The sequence below is a fragment of the Frankliniella occidentalis genome, unplaced genomic scaffold (assembly GCF_000697945.3).
Source record: "Frankliniella occidentalis isolate FOCC.00 unplaced genomic scaffold, Focc_3.1 Scaffold110, whole genome shotgun sequence".
Classification (NCBI taxonomy): Eukaryota; Metazoa; Arthropoda; class Insecta; order Thysanoptera; family Thripidae; genus Frankliniella; species Frankliniella occidentalis.
The window spans coordinates 242,895-259,584 of NW_026267238.1; the positions used below are offsets into that span (position 1 = coordinate 242,895).

Here is a 16,690-nt window from a genome sequence, read left to right on the forward strand (position 1 = left end):
CCGCCCGCCCGCCCGCCTCGCCGACCCGACTTTCCTTATCTGAACGCGCCCTTTAGCGCCAGCAACCGTTTTGGCGCCGCACAGCTTTTACGAGCTCGCTGATTAACTCGGCAAATGCAACACAAAAAGCCTCTCTGCTCGCTCGCGGTTTGCTGTTAACGCGCTTGCCTTTAGCTTAGCGGTGTTGTTGTATAAAATTCCGCCGCTCGTAAATCCCGAGGCGCGCGCGCGGCGCGTTGGATATTATAATAACGCGCGCGAAGGTTTAAAGTATGATGGCCGGGGCGGCTCTTGCTGGTGGTCAGGTCGCCGCCGCGCCACTTCCCCGGATGCTAAATCTACGAGGCGGCCCCGGCTACTCTCCCATGGCGGCCACGTATGATACGCGTCATTATAACGCCATCAGCCGTAAACAAAAGGAGCCTCGGCGCCCCGGCCCCGGTGCAATTGAATGCGGCTGGTGCCCCAGCCAGCAACCAGTGTACCCTTATTTAGATACTTGAAAAGGTATTTTGTGAAAGCTGAACGAAGCAACAAGCCACATTCGTTTAGAAATGTCTACTGAAAAAAATTGTTGAAAAAAAAAAAACGCACCTCTTTTTAGTTGTTGGTCGTTTGGATAAGCCTTTTTACACTTTTTTCCACAGTTTTATGAACTACGCTAGTAAAACATGGCCCGCCGTCTTATGCCTCCCATTTTTAATTAGCCGCTCGTTACCCAGCAGACAAAAGAGGGGTAGGGGGGCCGGCCGTTCGTCTTGGGCCGTGAAGTGCGGTAAAAACTTACAAGTTGGTCGTCGCGCCCCTAAGTAATGAGGCCTGCCTCGCCAATGCTCGCCGCTCCAGAGAGCGAGTCCTCCTTGCCGTCGTTGCGAATGTCGTGCGCGGTGTGCGTCGCGTTGCCTGGAAATGAGATAGTCTGCCTCCGGGCGTCGTGCGCTGCGCGTCGTGTGTTTCCGGGCACGCGTGTTGCATCACGTGGGGCTGCGCTGCATTCCTGCGACCTGCTACTCGACGAGCAGTTTGATTGGCGCTGTGGCTGGGATTGGCGCGCCAGGAGGAGTTGCGTGGACACACGACGGCCTCCCGCGGGATGGCACGCGATCGGGCGAGCGGCTGCTGCTGCTCAGTCATTAGACCACACACGGAGACAGACACGCGCCTATAGCACTTCAACCACTGCCGTGTTTCTTCTTCTTCTTCTTCTTCTTCTTCTTCTTCTTCTTCTGTCCCCGCACCTGTAGAGATTGAAGTCATAGACCAACTATACTTGATCCTGAATTTTTCAAGTGCATGTGCCTTGGATTCAAGTGATAAGTATCAATAAGGATCGAGGATTATTCACTTGGTCAGTTATGGTCAAAAGAACTTGAATCACTTGCATTAAGACGTATGCACTTGAAAAATCCAGGATAAAGTACAATGTACTTGGTCCAAGAACTCTGTCATTTTGGGTGTCGTTGGACGCACGCAGCAGAGCCTTATTTTGAACGTGTTGTCAAGATGATCACTCATTCCTCGTGTTTCATTGATGCTAATCTCAGGAGCAGCAGGTCCTCCTCCTCCCCCTCTCTGGTCCTCTTTGCTTCTGCTCCCGCCCACTCTCGCGTTGCCTATCGAGAATCACGCGCTCGCGCGAGAGCGGGAAATCTGAAATCCGAGATATGATTTATGGACTGGTTGACGGGTCTGTCAGCTCCTGTCACCCTCCCTTACTTTCCAATTTTCTCTGCTCCCCAGCTCTTGGCGGCTTGCTCTGGCTCGCCGCCGAGTCTCTCTCTCTTCCTCTCACTCGCTCGCTCCCCTGGGCGGGCGCACGTCTTCCGTCTCCTTCGCACCGCTGCCCCTCGTCCACATTATGATGAGTTTTGTTTCAATGTTGTGCCCGAGCCATTCAATTCCGAGGCTCATTCATGCGGGCCAACTCACGCGACGCCCGCCGAATGCAGGATGAGATGCGGAAAGTGCGCGAAGTGCTGAGCGGCACAGAGGCGCGCGCGGGGGCGTAACCCTCCTCGCCATCGATCGCGCCGCGGGAAAAACTATTCCAAAGTCGCGGAAAGTGTTGAAAGATTATCTGTCCAGCAGGGACCATTATGGATATTCCAGCAGCCACGAGATGAATAGATAAAAACAAAAACAAAAAAAAAACAAACAAAAAAAAAAAACTAGGAAAAAAAGAAACTGGCAAAAAAGTTACTTGCTGACGGAACGACGGACGGTGTGTTGGGCACCGATAACTACCTGAAAGCTAGCGAGCCGCTCGTTATTAATATTGTGTCGGAAGAGAGAGGAGAAAAAAACGGGGTAATGAACTGTAAAATATGTAGTGCGGGTCCTTGCCGGTCCCCGCGCTTCCCACGGTGGGGCCTAAGTACGACTCGTTAGGGCGCGGCACGCAATGTCTCCATTTTCACTTGCTCCTCACCGGCTTGCCCGATGAGTGCTGCTTAGTCTCTCTCTCTCTCATCTCAGGTTGCCAGAATAAGGATCAGCAGCGCCCTGTGACTCCAGTGGCTTGTGTGTTTGTTCAAGTTCTCACAGCAGCTCAGCGCCACCCAACACTCTGCGGCACCAGCGCTCCAGAGAGAAGGATCAAGCTGACCAAGATCCCCTATAACACGGTGTATTGACGACAAACGCCGGGCCGCTCGCCGCACGTGTCGGGCCGGCGGCGGCTCGCCCTAATGTGTTAGTCTTTCGCCGCCCTCCCCACCCCTGCGCAGCGCAAGCTCACCCTCGTGCACACAAAAGCCGGCTGTCACCATGGAGATGTAAACAAAAGGGCTGGTGATAAGTGTTGTTGTGTGTGTGCTGGAGAGAAAGGGAGAGTGCAATGAGTTCGTAAAGAGAGGGGAAAGGTGCAGTCGCACGATTATCATCCCTTTATATGGGGAGTTTCGTCAATTGGAAAGCACCTTTCACTATCATCGGTCAGGATACTCGAGTACGGTACTACTTGTTCTCCGGCGTGAAAAGAGGTCGCCATCTGGGAAGGCTGATAAATGCGATCCTAAACGCTGTTTTGGTCCAGTGTCTTTCTCCAGGGTAGGCAGGCTGCGTCTCCCGGCATGACCAATGCAATTATGATTGCGGTGATAAATGTGAAATTGGATGCAGGGGGAAAGGGGTGGACCGCCGCCCGGGGGGTGGACGAGACGGACCGTGTCGTTAGACAAAAGGCCACGTAATTTTATTCGTCAGGCGTATTGCCGTTCAGCTCCTGATAACCGAGAAAATATGCGTCTGAAATGGAGAGAGGATTTTTTTTTTCACCTCGGGATTTTCGTTTTGGAGAGGGCAGGGCAATATGCTCCCAGTGCGTTGGCGAGCAGCGAGTAGTAGTGAAGTCTGTTCGCTGGCGTAAAACGAGAATGAAGAGAGGGACGTGGCGAATGAAGAGAGAGAGACGAAGAAGAAAGATGGGCAAGGGAGAGAGCGAATAACGTTGCTAGGTAAGTACGAGTGGGAGGGCAGGCCGGGGGAAGCCATCTGACCACCCTGATGCGTCTGCTATACACAATAAAACTTACTTGACGACTTTCCATCTGCTAACAAGAAGAGAAGAGAGGGCGGACGAGCAGTCTGCACGTGGTTGCGATGCAACCCTGAAAAATTCTCCCCTGATGGGCATGTGGTTTTCATTTTCGTGGATTTCAATTCGGGTCGCGATCCCTATTCGAGAGTGGTGCGAACCGTCATGGGGCCCAGCTGCGCATTCGCCTGCCAGGACCCAGGGAGGCTGAGGGAAAAAATATGAAGGAGACGACCGCCTCCTGGCAAAATGAAAAGAGGACATAGTCAGCTCGCGGAAAAAATTTCATCGTGGGGGTAGAAAAATCGAGACTCAAGGAGGGGGGAAAAATAAAAAGGAGCAGCTCTGTAGACTAAGAAGCATTGGTGCCTTGCTGGAAATGAAGAGGAACAGGCTGGCAGCCGCTCCGCGCACCGCGAGGAGGGAAAGGGGCAGCAAAAAGAGAGGCTGTGCGAGGGGCGGGTGGTGGGGGAGGGGTTGCGCAGCGCGCGCGCGGCCAATCGGCGCGGCCCTTACAAACTGCGGGCTTGGTTGGCCGCGGGCGGGCACCCCCTCCACCGGGCGCCGGCCGGGAGTGGGGGCCGGCGGCGGTGGTGGGGGGCCGGGGCGCTCGCCCGGCAGCGCGCCCGCCGCTGGAAGGAGGAAAGTGAGGTTAGTTCTGGTGCCACCATCGTTGCGGGCGGACGGGCGTGCTTCGCGCGGACCAAGAGAGTGTGTGTGTGTTGTGCCAGTGTCTGTGCGATCATGTGATTGAGGATTACCTTCACCGACGTGCCCTGCTCGACGATGTGCCGGACGTGACATGGTGCTGGAGCCCATGTTCCCCGCGCGGCCCCTGGGCGGCCCCGGCCTCGGCGGCCCCGGACCCCTGCCCACCAACATGGCTGTGAACTTCGCGGGCTCCGACGTGATGTCGCGCCTGCTGCACGCGTACCGCGGGCTCGCCATGGCGGGTCCCTTTGGCCCGGGCCCCATGGGCGGGCTGCCCCCGCCGCCGCACCACGCTGCCGCACGGGGGCCGCCGCTGTTGCTCCGGGGCATCCCGCAGCCGCAGCCTCACCCGGGCACCATTGCGCACCCGGGCCACCATCACCCGGGCCACCCGCCGCTCTCGCCGCCCGGCGTCAGGCCCTTCGACAGGCAGGACCCGAGGTCCTCGCCCAACGCCCCGACGCCCAACTCGGCGCACGACGAGGCCGCGTCTCCCGGTGGAGGTGAGTTTCCGTCACTGCCACGGAGTCGGTCGGAATCTTTTGCGGTCAACCTGACACCTGTCGTAGCTGGGACATATGTCTATGGGACATATATAAATTCAGTTTACTACCTCAATATAAAAGCAATGTAAAAATAGTTCATGTGCGGCCTTAATCCAATTGACGTTAAGATATGTCAATGCTAATTGGATTAAGGCCGTACAGGAACCATTTCTACTTTGCTATGTACATTAAGAGAGCAAAATTAGACAATTTTCACAGGCCATGATGTAAGGGACTACAACAAATTCATGTTAAGTTTTTTTCTCGCAAAGAAAATTCGCATTTCAAAATATGCAGGCTTATGCTGTATGAACAATTAAGGCGCGCTTATTTATATTTTTGTTCAGATATTTTGCAGATCATGGCTAGGGAAGCATTTGTTCCAACCATAATAACACATAAACTTACGCTTTTAAATGTTTTGTTTCACTACATTTTCCCCCAGCCATGGCAACTAAATTAGCTGTCTCTTCTAGAGCCCTTCCGGCTCAATTCATTTTCTCGATCTCTTTCTTATAAATATTAAATTGAGTGGACCTCGTGTCCCGGCTCGAGTCGCGCGTTCCACGGCGGACGCACATCGGTGATGATTCACAATTCTCCACCTTATTGAAAGGCAAACGGAAGCCGATGTGATGGTGTTGTCCAATTCAGTGGCCGTTGGCCATTGATTACAACTCCATCGGGCAGCGTGTCGCGCGCCTGGTCGGGCCGGTGTGGCCGTCAACCGTTCTAGTAGTTTTCTCCCGGAGAATGTCCCCGCGAGGCAACGGCCGCGCGAGTGAGAGAGGATGTTGTGGAAATGGAGAGACAAGGGGGAGAGACAGAGAGAGAGAGAGAGGGAGCAATAAGGGAAGGGAGACACGTGAGGCACGCAACGCCACCCGGAGAAATATATAAACATCATTACGCGTCAATCGCTTGCTTGCGTTGACACCGCGGCTCGCCTGCGCGATTTCACTTTGCGCCGCCCCGATCGGGACAAACACAAACAAGGACTGCTTTGCCTTCGGCTGCCCTCGGCGGGCACCGCGGCCGCCTTCGTGTGTGTCAATCGGCTCCCTGGGCGACGCCTGCCCCGCTTCCACCCCAATCACATGCAGATTCCTCTATTGGCAAGGCGATGCGTGCGCTTAGTCTCATTATGCGCACGCAGCCTCACTCGTTTGTGTTTGTGTGAGAGTGTGTGTGAATTCTTAAGTTTTGTGCTATGTCCAAAGAAATTTCTCCGGTGTTATACAGGGTGGGTGATCGGCGCCGTGGTTTTTTTCTGCTTATGCTGTACCGGATTCATGCGTGCGGGCGGGCTTGCCTATCGTCGCTCGCCACGGCGCCTTACGGCCCCGTGCGAGTATGCAACCCGTCCGCACGCATGAATGCGGTACAGTATAAGCAGAAAAAAACCACGGCGCGGATCACCCACCCTGTATACTGGATGACAGGGGAGAATTTAAGTGCATTGCAGGATGCATTTGTGTGTGCACAGCTTGCAAAATGAAATTTTGAAGCTGGTCTAGTTGGACAGTGACAAAATATAGAATTTTGTCCAGCAGGTGCAAATCTATCACTATACTCACTTCAAAATTGCAACTTGCACGATGATGCATTTGCACCCAGACGCATTTGGCAGTGGATAAAAAGTATGCCTTGCCAGTAATTACGGTACTAGGAAACCATTTGGTAATACTGGCAATACTGAAGAATTTCTTGATAAGTTACCACAGCACAAAACTTTATTGGTTACGAGGCAAATGTTGTAATAGTAAACCGTTTGGAGCGAACCCCTTGATCAGGTGTACAGGTGGGCTCAACTTGCTTCTTTAGGTTTGAAATAATCTCGGCTGTAAACGAAGCGCGACCATCGTGCTGCTGCTGCCCAAGTCGCGCCCGCTGCGCCTCTGCCCCCTGCAGGCACGCCATCATCCGCCACGAATATTTACATGCAAGTTTTTCCTCACAAATAGGCGTCCCTCATTATGCGGAGATTATTTGAGTTTGGGCCCCTTGGCGTGTCGCCGGATGATTAGTCGCCCCGCGCACCAGAGCCAAATTGCACCGTAAAGAATGTTCTTGGAATTTTCCAAAAAATAAAAGAAAATATTAGGGTTTGATAGAACATGTGCACAATGTTCAAAAAATTATGGATATTTCTGCAATAACTGTTGAAGATAAGTCGTGTTTTTTTTTTTTAATGTTTTAGTAATGTAAAGTAAAAAAGCCAACGTGTGAGTGAGCATTCGCTGCACCCTGTGTGTTTTTTTAGCGGCATTGGAACATATTCCCTGCACCACTTGCAGTATTTGCACAGCTTCGGTGTAATTTTATTTTCAGGAAAGAGAGAAGGATTATTCTTTTTTCTCCCCTCGCGCCCTGGTTGTGGTTCGGTAGTGCTCGCTGTCGTTACGTGCCTGCTTGTCGTTGGGCCGCTAGATGGCGCCGCGGCGCCGCCGCTCCGTCACGTCCACCTGACGGTGTTATTAGTTTCCACGGTTGACAAGCTAATTCCTTTTCGTGAAATAATAATAATAATAACAACGCGACGTGGCGGGGAGTGGCGGTCGCTTTGGTTGTAATTGAATGAAGTCCGCGGCAGCCATTTCGGTGACCGTAGAAAGAAAGAGAGAGAGAGAGAGAGAGAGAGAGAGAGAGAGAGAGAGAGAGAGAGAGAGACGCAAAGCCGCGTGGCAATCTGGCGCCCCTGCTGCTGGACGCTGGACACCAGTCGCCGCTTTTATCAAACTCAGCGGCGGAGCTTTGCTATTGTGCAAGAGAATTAGAGACAGAGAGACGTCACGATCACGCCTCCCCTTCACTACCTGACATCACCAAGAGAATGGAAGAAGCCAATCCCTTAAGATGGCTTCCTCTTTTCTTGGGCAGATCTCTGCTGAGCTGCGCCAGCGCCACTGACTTACCCACCGGCGAAAATCGGCCGCGATAGAATATAAGGCCTTCTTGTCGTCCCGCGGGCGCAGCACAGGGCGTACCGCTCTGACGAGAGGTGGAACGCGATCCAGTCGTAAACTAGGGCTGCCCACCACGTCGACACGTATAAACACGACACGGCGGGGAAGAAAAAAAAAGTCTCATGAGGATCTACGATGGTAATAAAGTAACATAAAATTACCGTAACACCTCCGCGCCCCGCCCTACCCCGGCCGGCGGAGCATGGAATATGGTAACATCCTCACTTCGGTACAAAACACATGCCTCATAAATTCCGCACGCCTGCCCTGCCCCGCCCCGCCCTGCGCGGCTCGCGGGAGGAAGGGAGGCATTACGCCCGCTCTCTATAATTATTTGCGCCCGTGTAACCCGAAGCTGTCAAAATTTTACCATTTTACTTGCGTTCATTCCATAGCTTCGTACAGGTAGAACCAATTTTATAAATATTTTTTAGGAAATTTCGTTTGTTTCCTGTGACGAACGGAAATTATTCTGGAGACCTTTCGACGAAATTTTGATTCACGAAATTGAATTAGCTTCCCTATGTTTTTTTTTTTTTTTTTTTTTTTTAAATTTTGTGTGAAGGAGCGACTTTTTTTTTTTTTTTTCTTTTTTACCCCGGCATCTTTTTCGCTTTTCGCTCCAATCCCGTCGCCGCGCAACTATGCTATAGCAGCGCTACCGGGCGCGTGACCTAGCGTGACTGCGGGCCGTGCTGTCACGCGCTTTTGAGCCCCGTAACTCTTTGTTATTGTTTACTTAGATGCGCGCGGAGGTGTGGGTGGTGGGAGCCCGGGCGAGCGAGCGGTCAGCCCCCGTCCGACTGTCCGACGGTCATGCCCGGCCCGCGGGGCGTGCCCGCCGCCCTCCCAGGGGCGTACTCAGCCGACGAAATTGTAATTAAGGCCGTTTCCTTCGTCACCCCGTGTCCCGCGCCACCGCCGTGTGCTGCCCGGCTTTACGATCTCAACGTGTCGTCCCTGCTTCCCTGTGTGCGTCCCTGCTGCGATTGCATCGCCCTCTCTCTCGCATAACGCGTCTCAAAGTTATTACCGATCTCGCTGGCCGGTGGTGCCGGCCGTCGTGGACTGGCCCCCTCGCCCCTCGGCACACCTCTTCCCCTCCTCCCGCCGCCCCACCTGGACGCCATAATAACATTTCAATCGGCCCCTTCGGGCTTGCATTATTTTGGGCCTGCATGTTGCGCGGCGTTCAATAAATAGCGGTCTGATCCCCGGCCGAGCAGAGGGGAGCGGTGCAAGTAATTACCAATCGCCTGCTCTTTGCCGCCCTTAAGAAAAATACGTCATGGCGAGCTGCTCGTCGTCCTGTCGGTATTCGACCCGCTTTTATTATTACATCTCGTCTGCGAAATTATTATTGACTTTAAACAAAATTGAAATTTGTTCGCGACGATGTGTGTGTGTGTGTGTGTTTGTGTGCATATCGTGTGCGTAACACAGTGGGCCACTTATTCGCATCCGGCGTGATGATAACCGTTCTAGTGTTAAGTCCCACTCCACCAATAACGAATAAGTTTTCCAATTATCGCAGTCAATTCTTTTTTATCCATTCCCCCTTTTTTCTTCTTTTTATTTCTGATTGTTCTCTTGAAACAAATTGACGCAGGCCCCGGGCCTGGCCTGTCGCCCGTCGCCGCGTGCATGCGTCGATAACCCCCAACCCCTGCCTGAAGCGGGGCGGCGCGGGGGCTTGGCGGCGGGGCGAGCCCGTCCGCGGCCCACAGCCTGCCCTGCGGAGAGCCTGCGCAACAAATTGTCCTTATCTCTCACTGTCTGCCTGCTGCTCCTCTTCCTCGGTCGCGCGAGCGAGTCGCGGCTGCTCAAATCCGACCGATAATTTCCTCCCCCCCATCCGCTGCGGAAAACTTTTTATTCTTTTCCGTTCCCCCGGGTCCCTCATGCTCGCACCCCCCGCCTCGCTGCCTCTCCCTCTCTCCGATTAGGGCCCTACTACCCATTCGTCCCCCCCGATTTCACCCTTCTCTCTCTCTCTCTCTCTCTCTCTCTCTCTCTCTCTCTCTCTCTCTTCTTTCCTTCTTCTCCCTCCCCGTCCCTCTCTCCCTCCTATCCCTGCTCTCTCGCCCCTTCGCGCAGTCAGCAGAGCAGGCGGTCACCGGCGCACAAGGGGAAGAGAGAGAGAGAGAGAGGTGGGGGAGAAGGGTGGAGGGGTGGAGAGGGGGGCTGCTTTGTCCGCACGAGTGAAATTTCAGACTTGTGATGACCCCCTCGGGAGGTCGTATACCTTGTCGACCAGGAGGCGGCCGGCCAGCACACCCGATTAATTAACCTCAACTGGACGGGGAAGAGGGGGGGGGGGGAGATGGGGGGGACATATGCGTCCGGCGTGACGTCGCGCGCGATGCGCCCTTGTTGCTGCTGCTCGCCAGCTCGCTCGCCATCGCTCTTCTTCCTTTTTTTAAAGTTTTTTTTTCATGTTTTTTCTACGCCCCTCTCTAATTATTTCTTTTCTCGTATTTATTTTAACGACTTGTCGCACAGCGTATTTACCTAATTGCGGGACGGCGCGACGGGCTGTATATGATGTACGTGTGGCTCTCATAAAAGCAACACATCAAACCCGCCTACTGTGCGTGCACGCACGCGCATGTGTGTGTGTGCGCGCGCGCGCACGCGTACGTCTGCGTGTGTAAAAAATATTTCTCTGTGTGTAAAAGCGCCAAGAGTTTGTGTGCTGGCGGGTGGTCTTTTGTTTTTGGAGTGGGGGAGTCACCGTTCAGGCCCGAGAGAGAGCGAGAGAGGTAAGGAGAGAGGGAGAGGGGGGGGGGGCGTGCCTGCCTGCATGGCGCCGCTGAATGGCGGAGCGTGGCGCCGCGGCGTGGCGCGCGGTGGGGCGACGCGTGCGGGCGTGGCGTGGCGGGGCGTGGCGTGGCGGCCGGGGCGTAGCGGAGGAGGCTACTTACTTGCCGCGGGTGCAATTGAATCCCCCGTTTGCTCTGCGATTGTCTCGTCCTCCCGCCGCCACGTGGCGCCACGTGGCCCCGCCCCATTCCAGTTTATCTGTAAATATCTCCCTCTATATATACTTGACGATTGTCGGATCGGATAATATATATTTATGTACAGCAAACGAATGTGTCTTTAATTTTCCTCTCGAGCAGAGCCGTATTATCCCGCAGCCAGGCCGCGGACGGACTCCGTGGCCGCTGGCCGCCCTCACTTTCTTGTGATATTCGGGGCGTGATTTCTCCCTTAGCGTATTTATTGCAGAGCGTGCTGCTCTCGGCTATCGAGAGCCCGCCACGCCGCGCCACTCCCCGCCCTGCTCCCGTCAGTAATTGGACAGATCGGCGGAGGCGGGTGATGCAAAAGATCCCATGTTGACGCACACCAGCGTGGTTCTGAGCTTGTGTGCCCAAGAGAGCCTTGACCTTCGGATGTGGACTTCACAGATTTTCGCATTTTCTTATTTGTGCTTTTTTGCCAGCTATTTTGCGTGTTATTTTAATATTGTGTTTTATTTTAGGCAAACATACAATAAGTTTATGTATTATTTCTGTAATGTAGACTGTTTAATTTTGACGGAAATTTTGGTTTTCTGTGAACAAATACACTGGTAAAACAAGTGTTTAATTTTGCACGTCAATTGATATGTTTAAGTTCAAGTCTGCAAGTACCAGACACATTGTGGTTTCTTACTAGGTTACGTCAATTGGTGTTTAAACTCTCGACCCTTCCGAAAAGTATAGCCGCTGCACACCATGTGGTTCCTATTGATAGCACAGAACTGTGTGTGTCCAAGTGTGCAGAAATTAAACGTTAACAAAACGTCTAAAATTTGCACACCATGCAAGTGTGCAACTTTTCAACACCATGTAATGTGCAAAATCGTAACTTTCACACGTTGGTGTGCGAATTTCGCAAACTTGTTTTACCAGTGTATGGACTATTACTCATATTCTGAGCACGCGTCTCCTCAAAATCTGATAGAAATTCCCACATTTTTAACGAGAATCTGAGGAGCTTTCCTCCAACCAAAGAAGTTACCACAAAGTCATCCCCTTTTCCTCGAAAAATCAGACATTGTTTTTTTTTACCGTCTTGGACATGAATGGGAATGGAAGGGAACGTCGTGTAGTAATGGGATGTAAAAACTTTTCCTTTTTCCCCCTCCTCGCGCCGATAAGGCGTCGATATGATAACTGTTCCTCAAACGGCCTGCTCCGCTGGCTCCGCTGGCTGGCCGCTCGACTGACAACTTATCTCTCCAAATTACACAACGTGATTGATTGTGGCTGTCTCAAAAGCGGGGTCCTTGGTGTGTACGTTTCTGACGTAGCCGCAGACTCCTCCCGATTGTGTGTGTGTGTGCACGGACCGCGGTTGCTATTGAAAGAATCGCAGAACGCTCAAATTTTAATGAAGTCCCTCAGCGCACCAAACTGTTCAAAAGTAGTGTTCTGTTCGTAATGGAGATTTCCCTCTTGTTTGACAGCTGATGAGGACGAGGCGTCCAAGCGTCGGCGCTCCAGGACCAACTTCAACAGCTGGCAGCTGGAGGAGCTGGAGCGGGCCTTCCTGGCCAGCCACTACCCCGACGTGTTCATGCGGGAGGCGCTCGCGCTCCGCCTCGACCTCAAGGAGTCACGGGTGGCGGTAAGTAACACGATACGATTGTAATTTTTTATTTGATTCGTTTTTGTACAGAAGCGTGCGAGAAAAGGGATCAGGGGTGTAATGTCAATCACTCGACTTTATTAGCCGGAGCACAAAACCGCTCGTTTCCCCGAAAAAAGGCGGTTTGAATCGAAACGGAATTCCGTGGAAATGTTTATTATCCCCCTGGACATGTGTTTGGGTTACGCGATACCCGGAGCGGTGAGGTCGCCGGCTGCAAATTGGAAAGTGAAGTCCCTGCTCGCTTTTGGCCGCGGACATGACCCACACCCCCTCGCGCTGTAAACACGCCGGTGACCCACATGTCGGCTAAATGGCCTTCTACTGTTGCAGAAAATGGCACACACCATGTCCATTATAAAGTTTCGACCGCGAGAGAATAATAGTTTTTGGCGGCGCGCGGGCAGTTAGTTTAACTACTCCCCCCGCGCAGGAGCTCGCGCACGCGTTTATTTTTATTTGTATTTTTTTTTGCTCCTTTTCTTCTTTCAAAAAATGAAATGAGTATAAAACGGTAAAATTTAGTGGTCCGGGTCGCCATGCAGGCGGCGGCCGTGGTGCGCGCGGCGGAGCGTGAAGTGGCTGGCGGTGGAGGGAGGGTGCGGGTGGCGGAGGGTGGCGGAGGTCAGCGGGGGTTACCTGCAGCCCCGCGGGCCACACCGCCGGCCGCGCTCGTGAAATACCATAGTAGCGGTGGCAGTATCACCCGCCACCCCCGCCGCGCCAAAGAGATTGTGTAACAGTTGCGTTGTTAGGGGTTTCATTCATTTGAAATGCGATTGTCGCGGCTGGTCGCGGCCCCCTCCTGCACCGCGCTGAGGGGCTCGTTGGGGTGCGCGGCGGCGGGAGGGTGAGGCGGGCGGCGGGGTGTGCGGGGTGTGCGGGGCGCGGCAGAGTCAATCCGCGACTCTGTTTTGACTCGGCGATCCGAGGCGCGGCGAAGCGAGCAGGCGAGCCGGGCACTGAGCAGGGCGAGGGGGATGGGGAGGGGAGGGAGCGAGGGGAGGGTCCTGGAAGGCAGGGGAGGGAGCGACGCGCACCCCTGCTTGTGGTGGTGGTGGCGCTCCAGCCGCAAAGATCTCGCTCTCTCTGTCTCTCTCTTTCTCCCTCTCTCTCTCTCTCGCCCTGTCTCTCCCCCTCCCTCCCGTGGACCTGGGGGCCGTGAGGTGGCTGGCGGCTGCCGGGGCGGAGCGGGGGCGGCCCCAGGGGAACCATCCGAGTTCGGCCAACCCCATTACCTCTGCGTTATAGACTCGCAACAAGGCAACATGTGGCGGCGTCTCGCTGCTTATGGTGCAGGGCAGAAGGAGGAGCAGCACCCCACCGGCAAGGGGGAGCAAGGAAGGAGGAAGGAAGGAACTTGTAACTACAACGACGTCGCTTTACTCTGTGTCGGCAGGTGTGGTTCCAGAACCGGCGCGCCAAGTGGCGCAAGAAGGAGCACACCAAGAAGGGCCCCGGACGGCCGGCGCACAACGCGCACCCGCAGACCTGCAGCGGCCAGCCCATCCCGGAGGAGGAGCTGCGGCGCAAGGAGCAGGACCGGCGCGAGAAGAAGATCCTGCGGGCCCTGCAGCGCCAGCAGGTGAGTGGTCCGAACAACCTGCTCGTCCTGCTGTCGTGCGAGGAGGGACTTTCCACTGACCGCTTCTTGTTTCTCTCTGTCATTGCAGAAAAAGCTGGCCTCGAAGGGCATCACCGTAGACCTGGAGACGCTGAGGCGCGAGTGGGAGGCCAGGGGGTCCTTCGTGGGCAGCAGGAACGGGTCGCGGAAGGGCGGCGCGGCGGGTGGCGCGGGCGGAGGAGCGCCCGGGGTGCCCGGCGACGAGGACAGCAGCGACATCGACGTGGTGGGCGACGACGACAGCATGGACTACGAGTCCAGCAGCACGGCCGCTCCGGATGACAGCGGTAACGACGACCGGCCGCAGTCGGGCCAGGGCCACGCCAGCGGGCCTCACGGCCTCGGCCCCATCAACTACGTCAAGCGCGAGGCGCCGGCCGCGTCGCCGTCCGAGGCCGCGAGCACGCCGCTGTGCGAGGACAGGGCCTTCTCGTCGGTGGCCAAGCCCGTGCCCGTGAGCGGGGCCAGCCCACCGCTACCACTCCCCCTGCTGCTTAACAACAACAACAACACCGAGGAGGCCAACAACAACAACCATCATCACCACCACCTCCACCACCACCTGCACGGCAAGGACTCCCTGCGGAGCAGCCCCGTCAAGCTGAGCCCCTTCAGCATCGAGTCGCTGCTGTCCCGCGGCCACGGCCTCGGCCACACCATCAGCCAGGGCCTCGTCCACGCCGCGGAGCCCGTGGAGTCGTGACGGCCGCGAGAAGGTGAGCATCGCGCCCCCCTCCTCCCCCCTTTTAAACTTCCCGCGCACTGTCTTCCCATCCCAAACCTCGGCGGTGCCGTAATAAAATTCCAGCGATGTTATCTCCGTGGCTGGAAATTAAAACAAACGCTCCGCCGCTAACTATTAATGACGCCCCAGGGCAAAAGTGCTGATCTGGCCGCAATCTCTGCGAAATAATTTCCACTGCCGGGGAAAACGGTTAGTGGCTGTGCGGGGGCGGGTCGGGGGGCAGGGGGGGCTGTGCTGGGGCCCAGGCGCTCGATGCCGAGGGCGAGATAGGCGTGAAAGTTTAGCGGGGCGCAGCACTGTCGCGCTCAAGTAGGGCCCGCCCGCCGGCAGTTGTACTTCCACCCCGCGACTGCCGTCTTCTCCTCCCCTCCCGGCCCGCCCCCTGCCACCCCTCTCTCTGTCTCTGAGTTTCCCTTCCCCTGTTGCGGAGGGGGACAAGAGGGTGAAAGTCTCGAGTCTAATGGGCGCGTGTCTTTGCTTTGTTTCTGATTCCAGATCTCGACGACGATCGTCTTCGCTGATCGTTTCCATCTGTGATAAGTGAACTTCAAAACTGAAGCGTCGCGCCAACCGAAGATAAATGTGCTGGGGGACGAACCGTTTATTGGAACACCCGAAGCCCTTCAAAGTTTTTGATGTGTCACTGGGGAAAGTGAGAAGCATCAAAGATGATAGATTCAAAGAATAACCCTTATTTTTATAATATCTATGACCTGTAGACTGAAGACTGTGAAGAAGATTGTGTGTCTTCTGCCGCAATATTGCTTGCCTCCTGTAGATGGTGACAATACTAGTATTCATGTACTCTGTTCACCAAGCATATCCTCTCAAGTGGAGATTATGTTTTCAGTAAATGGAAAAAATATTGAAGCATATCGGTCTAAATTTTAGCATATCATCTGAAAACATGTAACCAAACTTGTAGCAGTCTCACTGCCTTGGTGGATTGGTGATTCTTTGAAACTCATCGCTCATATCATGAAGTTCCATAAGAAAATGACTCTTCGTCTTTTAACGACACTAAACTTTATTTGAGTCAAGTAATTTGAAAGAATAAACGAATATTGTTACTGTTCCCTGTAGATCTCCAAAGCATTATTCTTCATGCTTTAGGTAAGCCACAGCACTGTTTTTAAGTTCCTTTTAATTATATGTGTAAATACAAAGTATTCTAGTCATGAAATGAAAATATTGTTTACTGAGAGAGAGAATTTTTTTTGTCGTGTAAGTTGATGCAAATTATCCTATCTATATCTATCAGACATGTTGTGATATGGCGCCACAGTTACGCTGCGCCGAGGTGCCGAGTAGTGTATATTGATGAACAGTTAGTGTTATTGTTTGATAATAAAGGTGAAGATCTCCAAGTTGCACCCGGCCGACCAGTCATTTCCCAAGGTGATCCACCACTCCAGCGACGGCACGCCAGAGAACAGGCGATTACTCGGCCAAACACACCATACCGAGAAGAAGCCAAGCAATCCTGCGGGAATTAACTCATCTCTGATATTCATGAGCAAACAACAATAACGATCATTACGCGACGCTAGAATTGCCTTTCTCTGCCGATTCCGGGGCGGGAGTCTCGCAATTACAGAAGACGCGCTGCCCGCCTCCTGGGGGGCCAGGCCGGGCCCCGGGTAGTGACGGGGCGCGTTCGCACGCACCGCGCACGCACGCATCATCTGCACGGGGGCCGCGCACAAGTCAGTAACTACATTTTAAACAGAGGGTCCCCATTACGAGTTTATATGGTTTCAATTTTCTCAGACCACTTCAGAATAAGTTATTGCAGCGATCAGCGCTCAGTGCCCCTACCTACAAAAATCCCTCGGCCCCTGTGTACCTGCAAATTTTCGTGAGGAAACATACATTAGAAAATTCGCTGACCACACTAGACTATAGCAACTTGTTTGCGTTGCACTG

The 16,690-nt window shown here is 54.0% G+C and overlaps 1 protein-coding gene across 1 annotated transcript; it reads left to right on the plus strand.

Moving 5' to 3' along the window:
• The first annotated feature begins 4,195 nt into the window (after window positions 1–4,195).
• LOC113205636 (homeobox protein unc-4-like) lies at window positions 4,196–16,137 on the plus strand. Its single transcript, XM_026421329.2, has 5 exons — window positions 4,196–4,749; window positions 12,214–12,374; window positions 13,795–13,980; window positions 14,069–14,735; window positions 15,260–16,137. The coding sequence occupies exons 1-4, from the start codon at window positions 4,338–4,340 to the stop codon at window positions 14,720–14,722; spliced, it is 1,413 nt and encodes a 470-aa protein (XP_026277114.1). The 5' UTR covers window positions 4,196–4,337; the 3' UTR covers window positions 14,723–14,735; window positions 15,260–16,137.
• The last annotated feature ends 553 nt before the right edge of the window (window positions 16,138–16,690 follow it).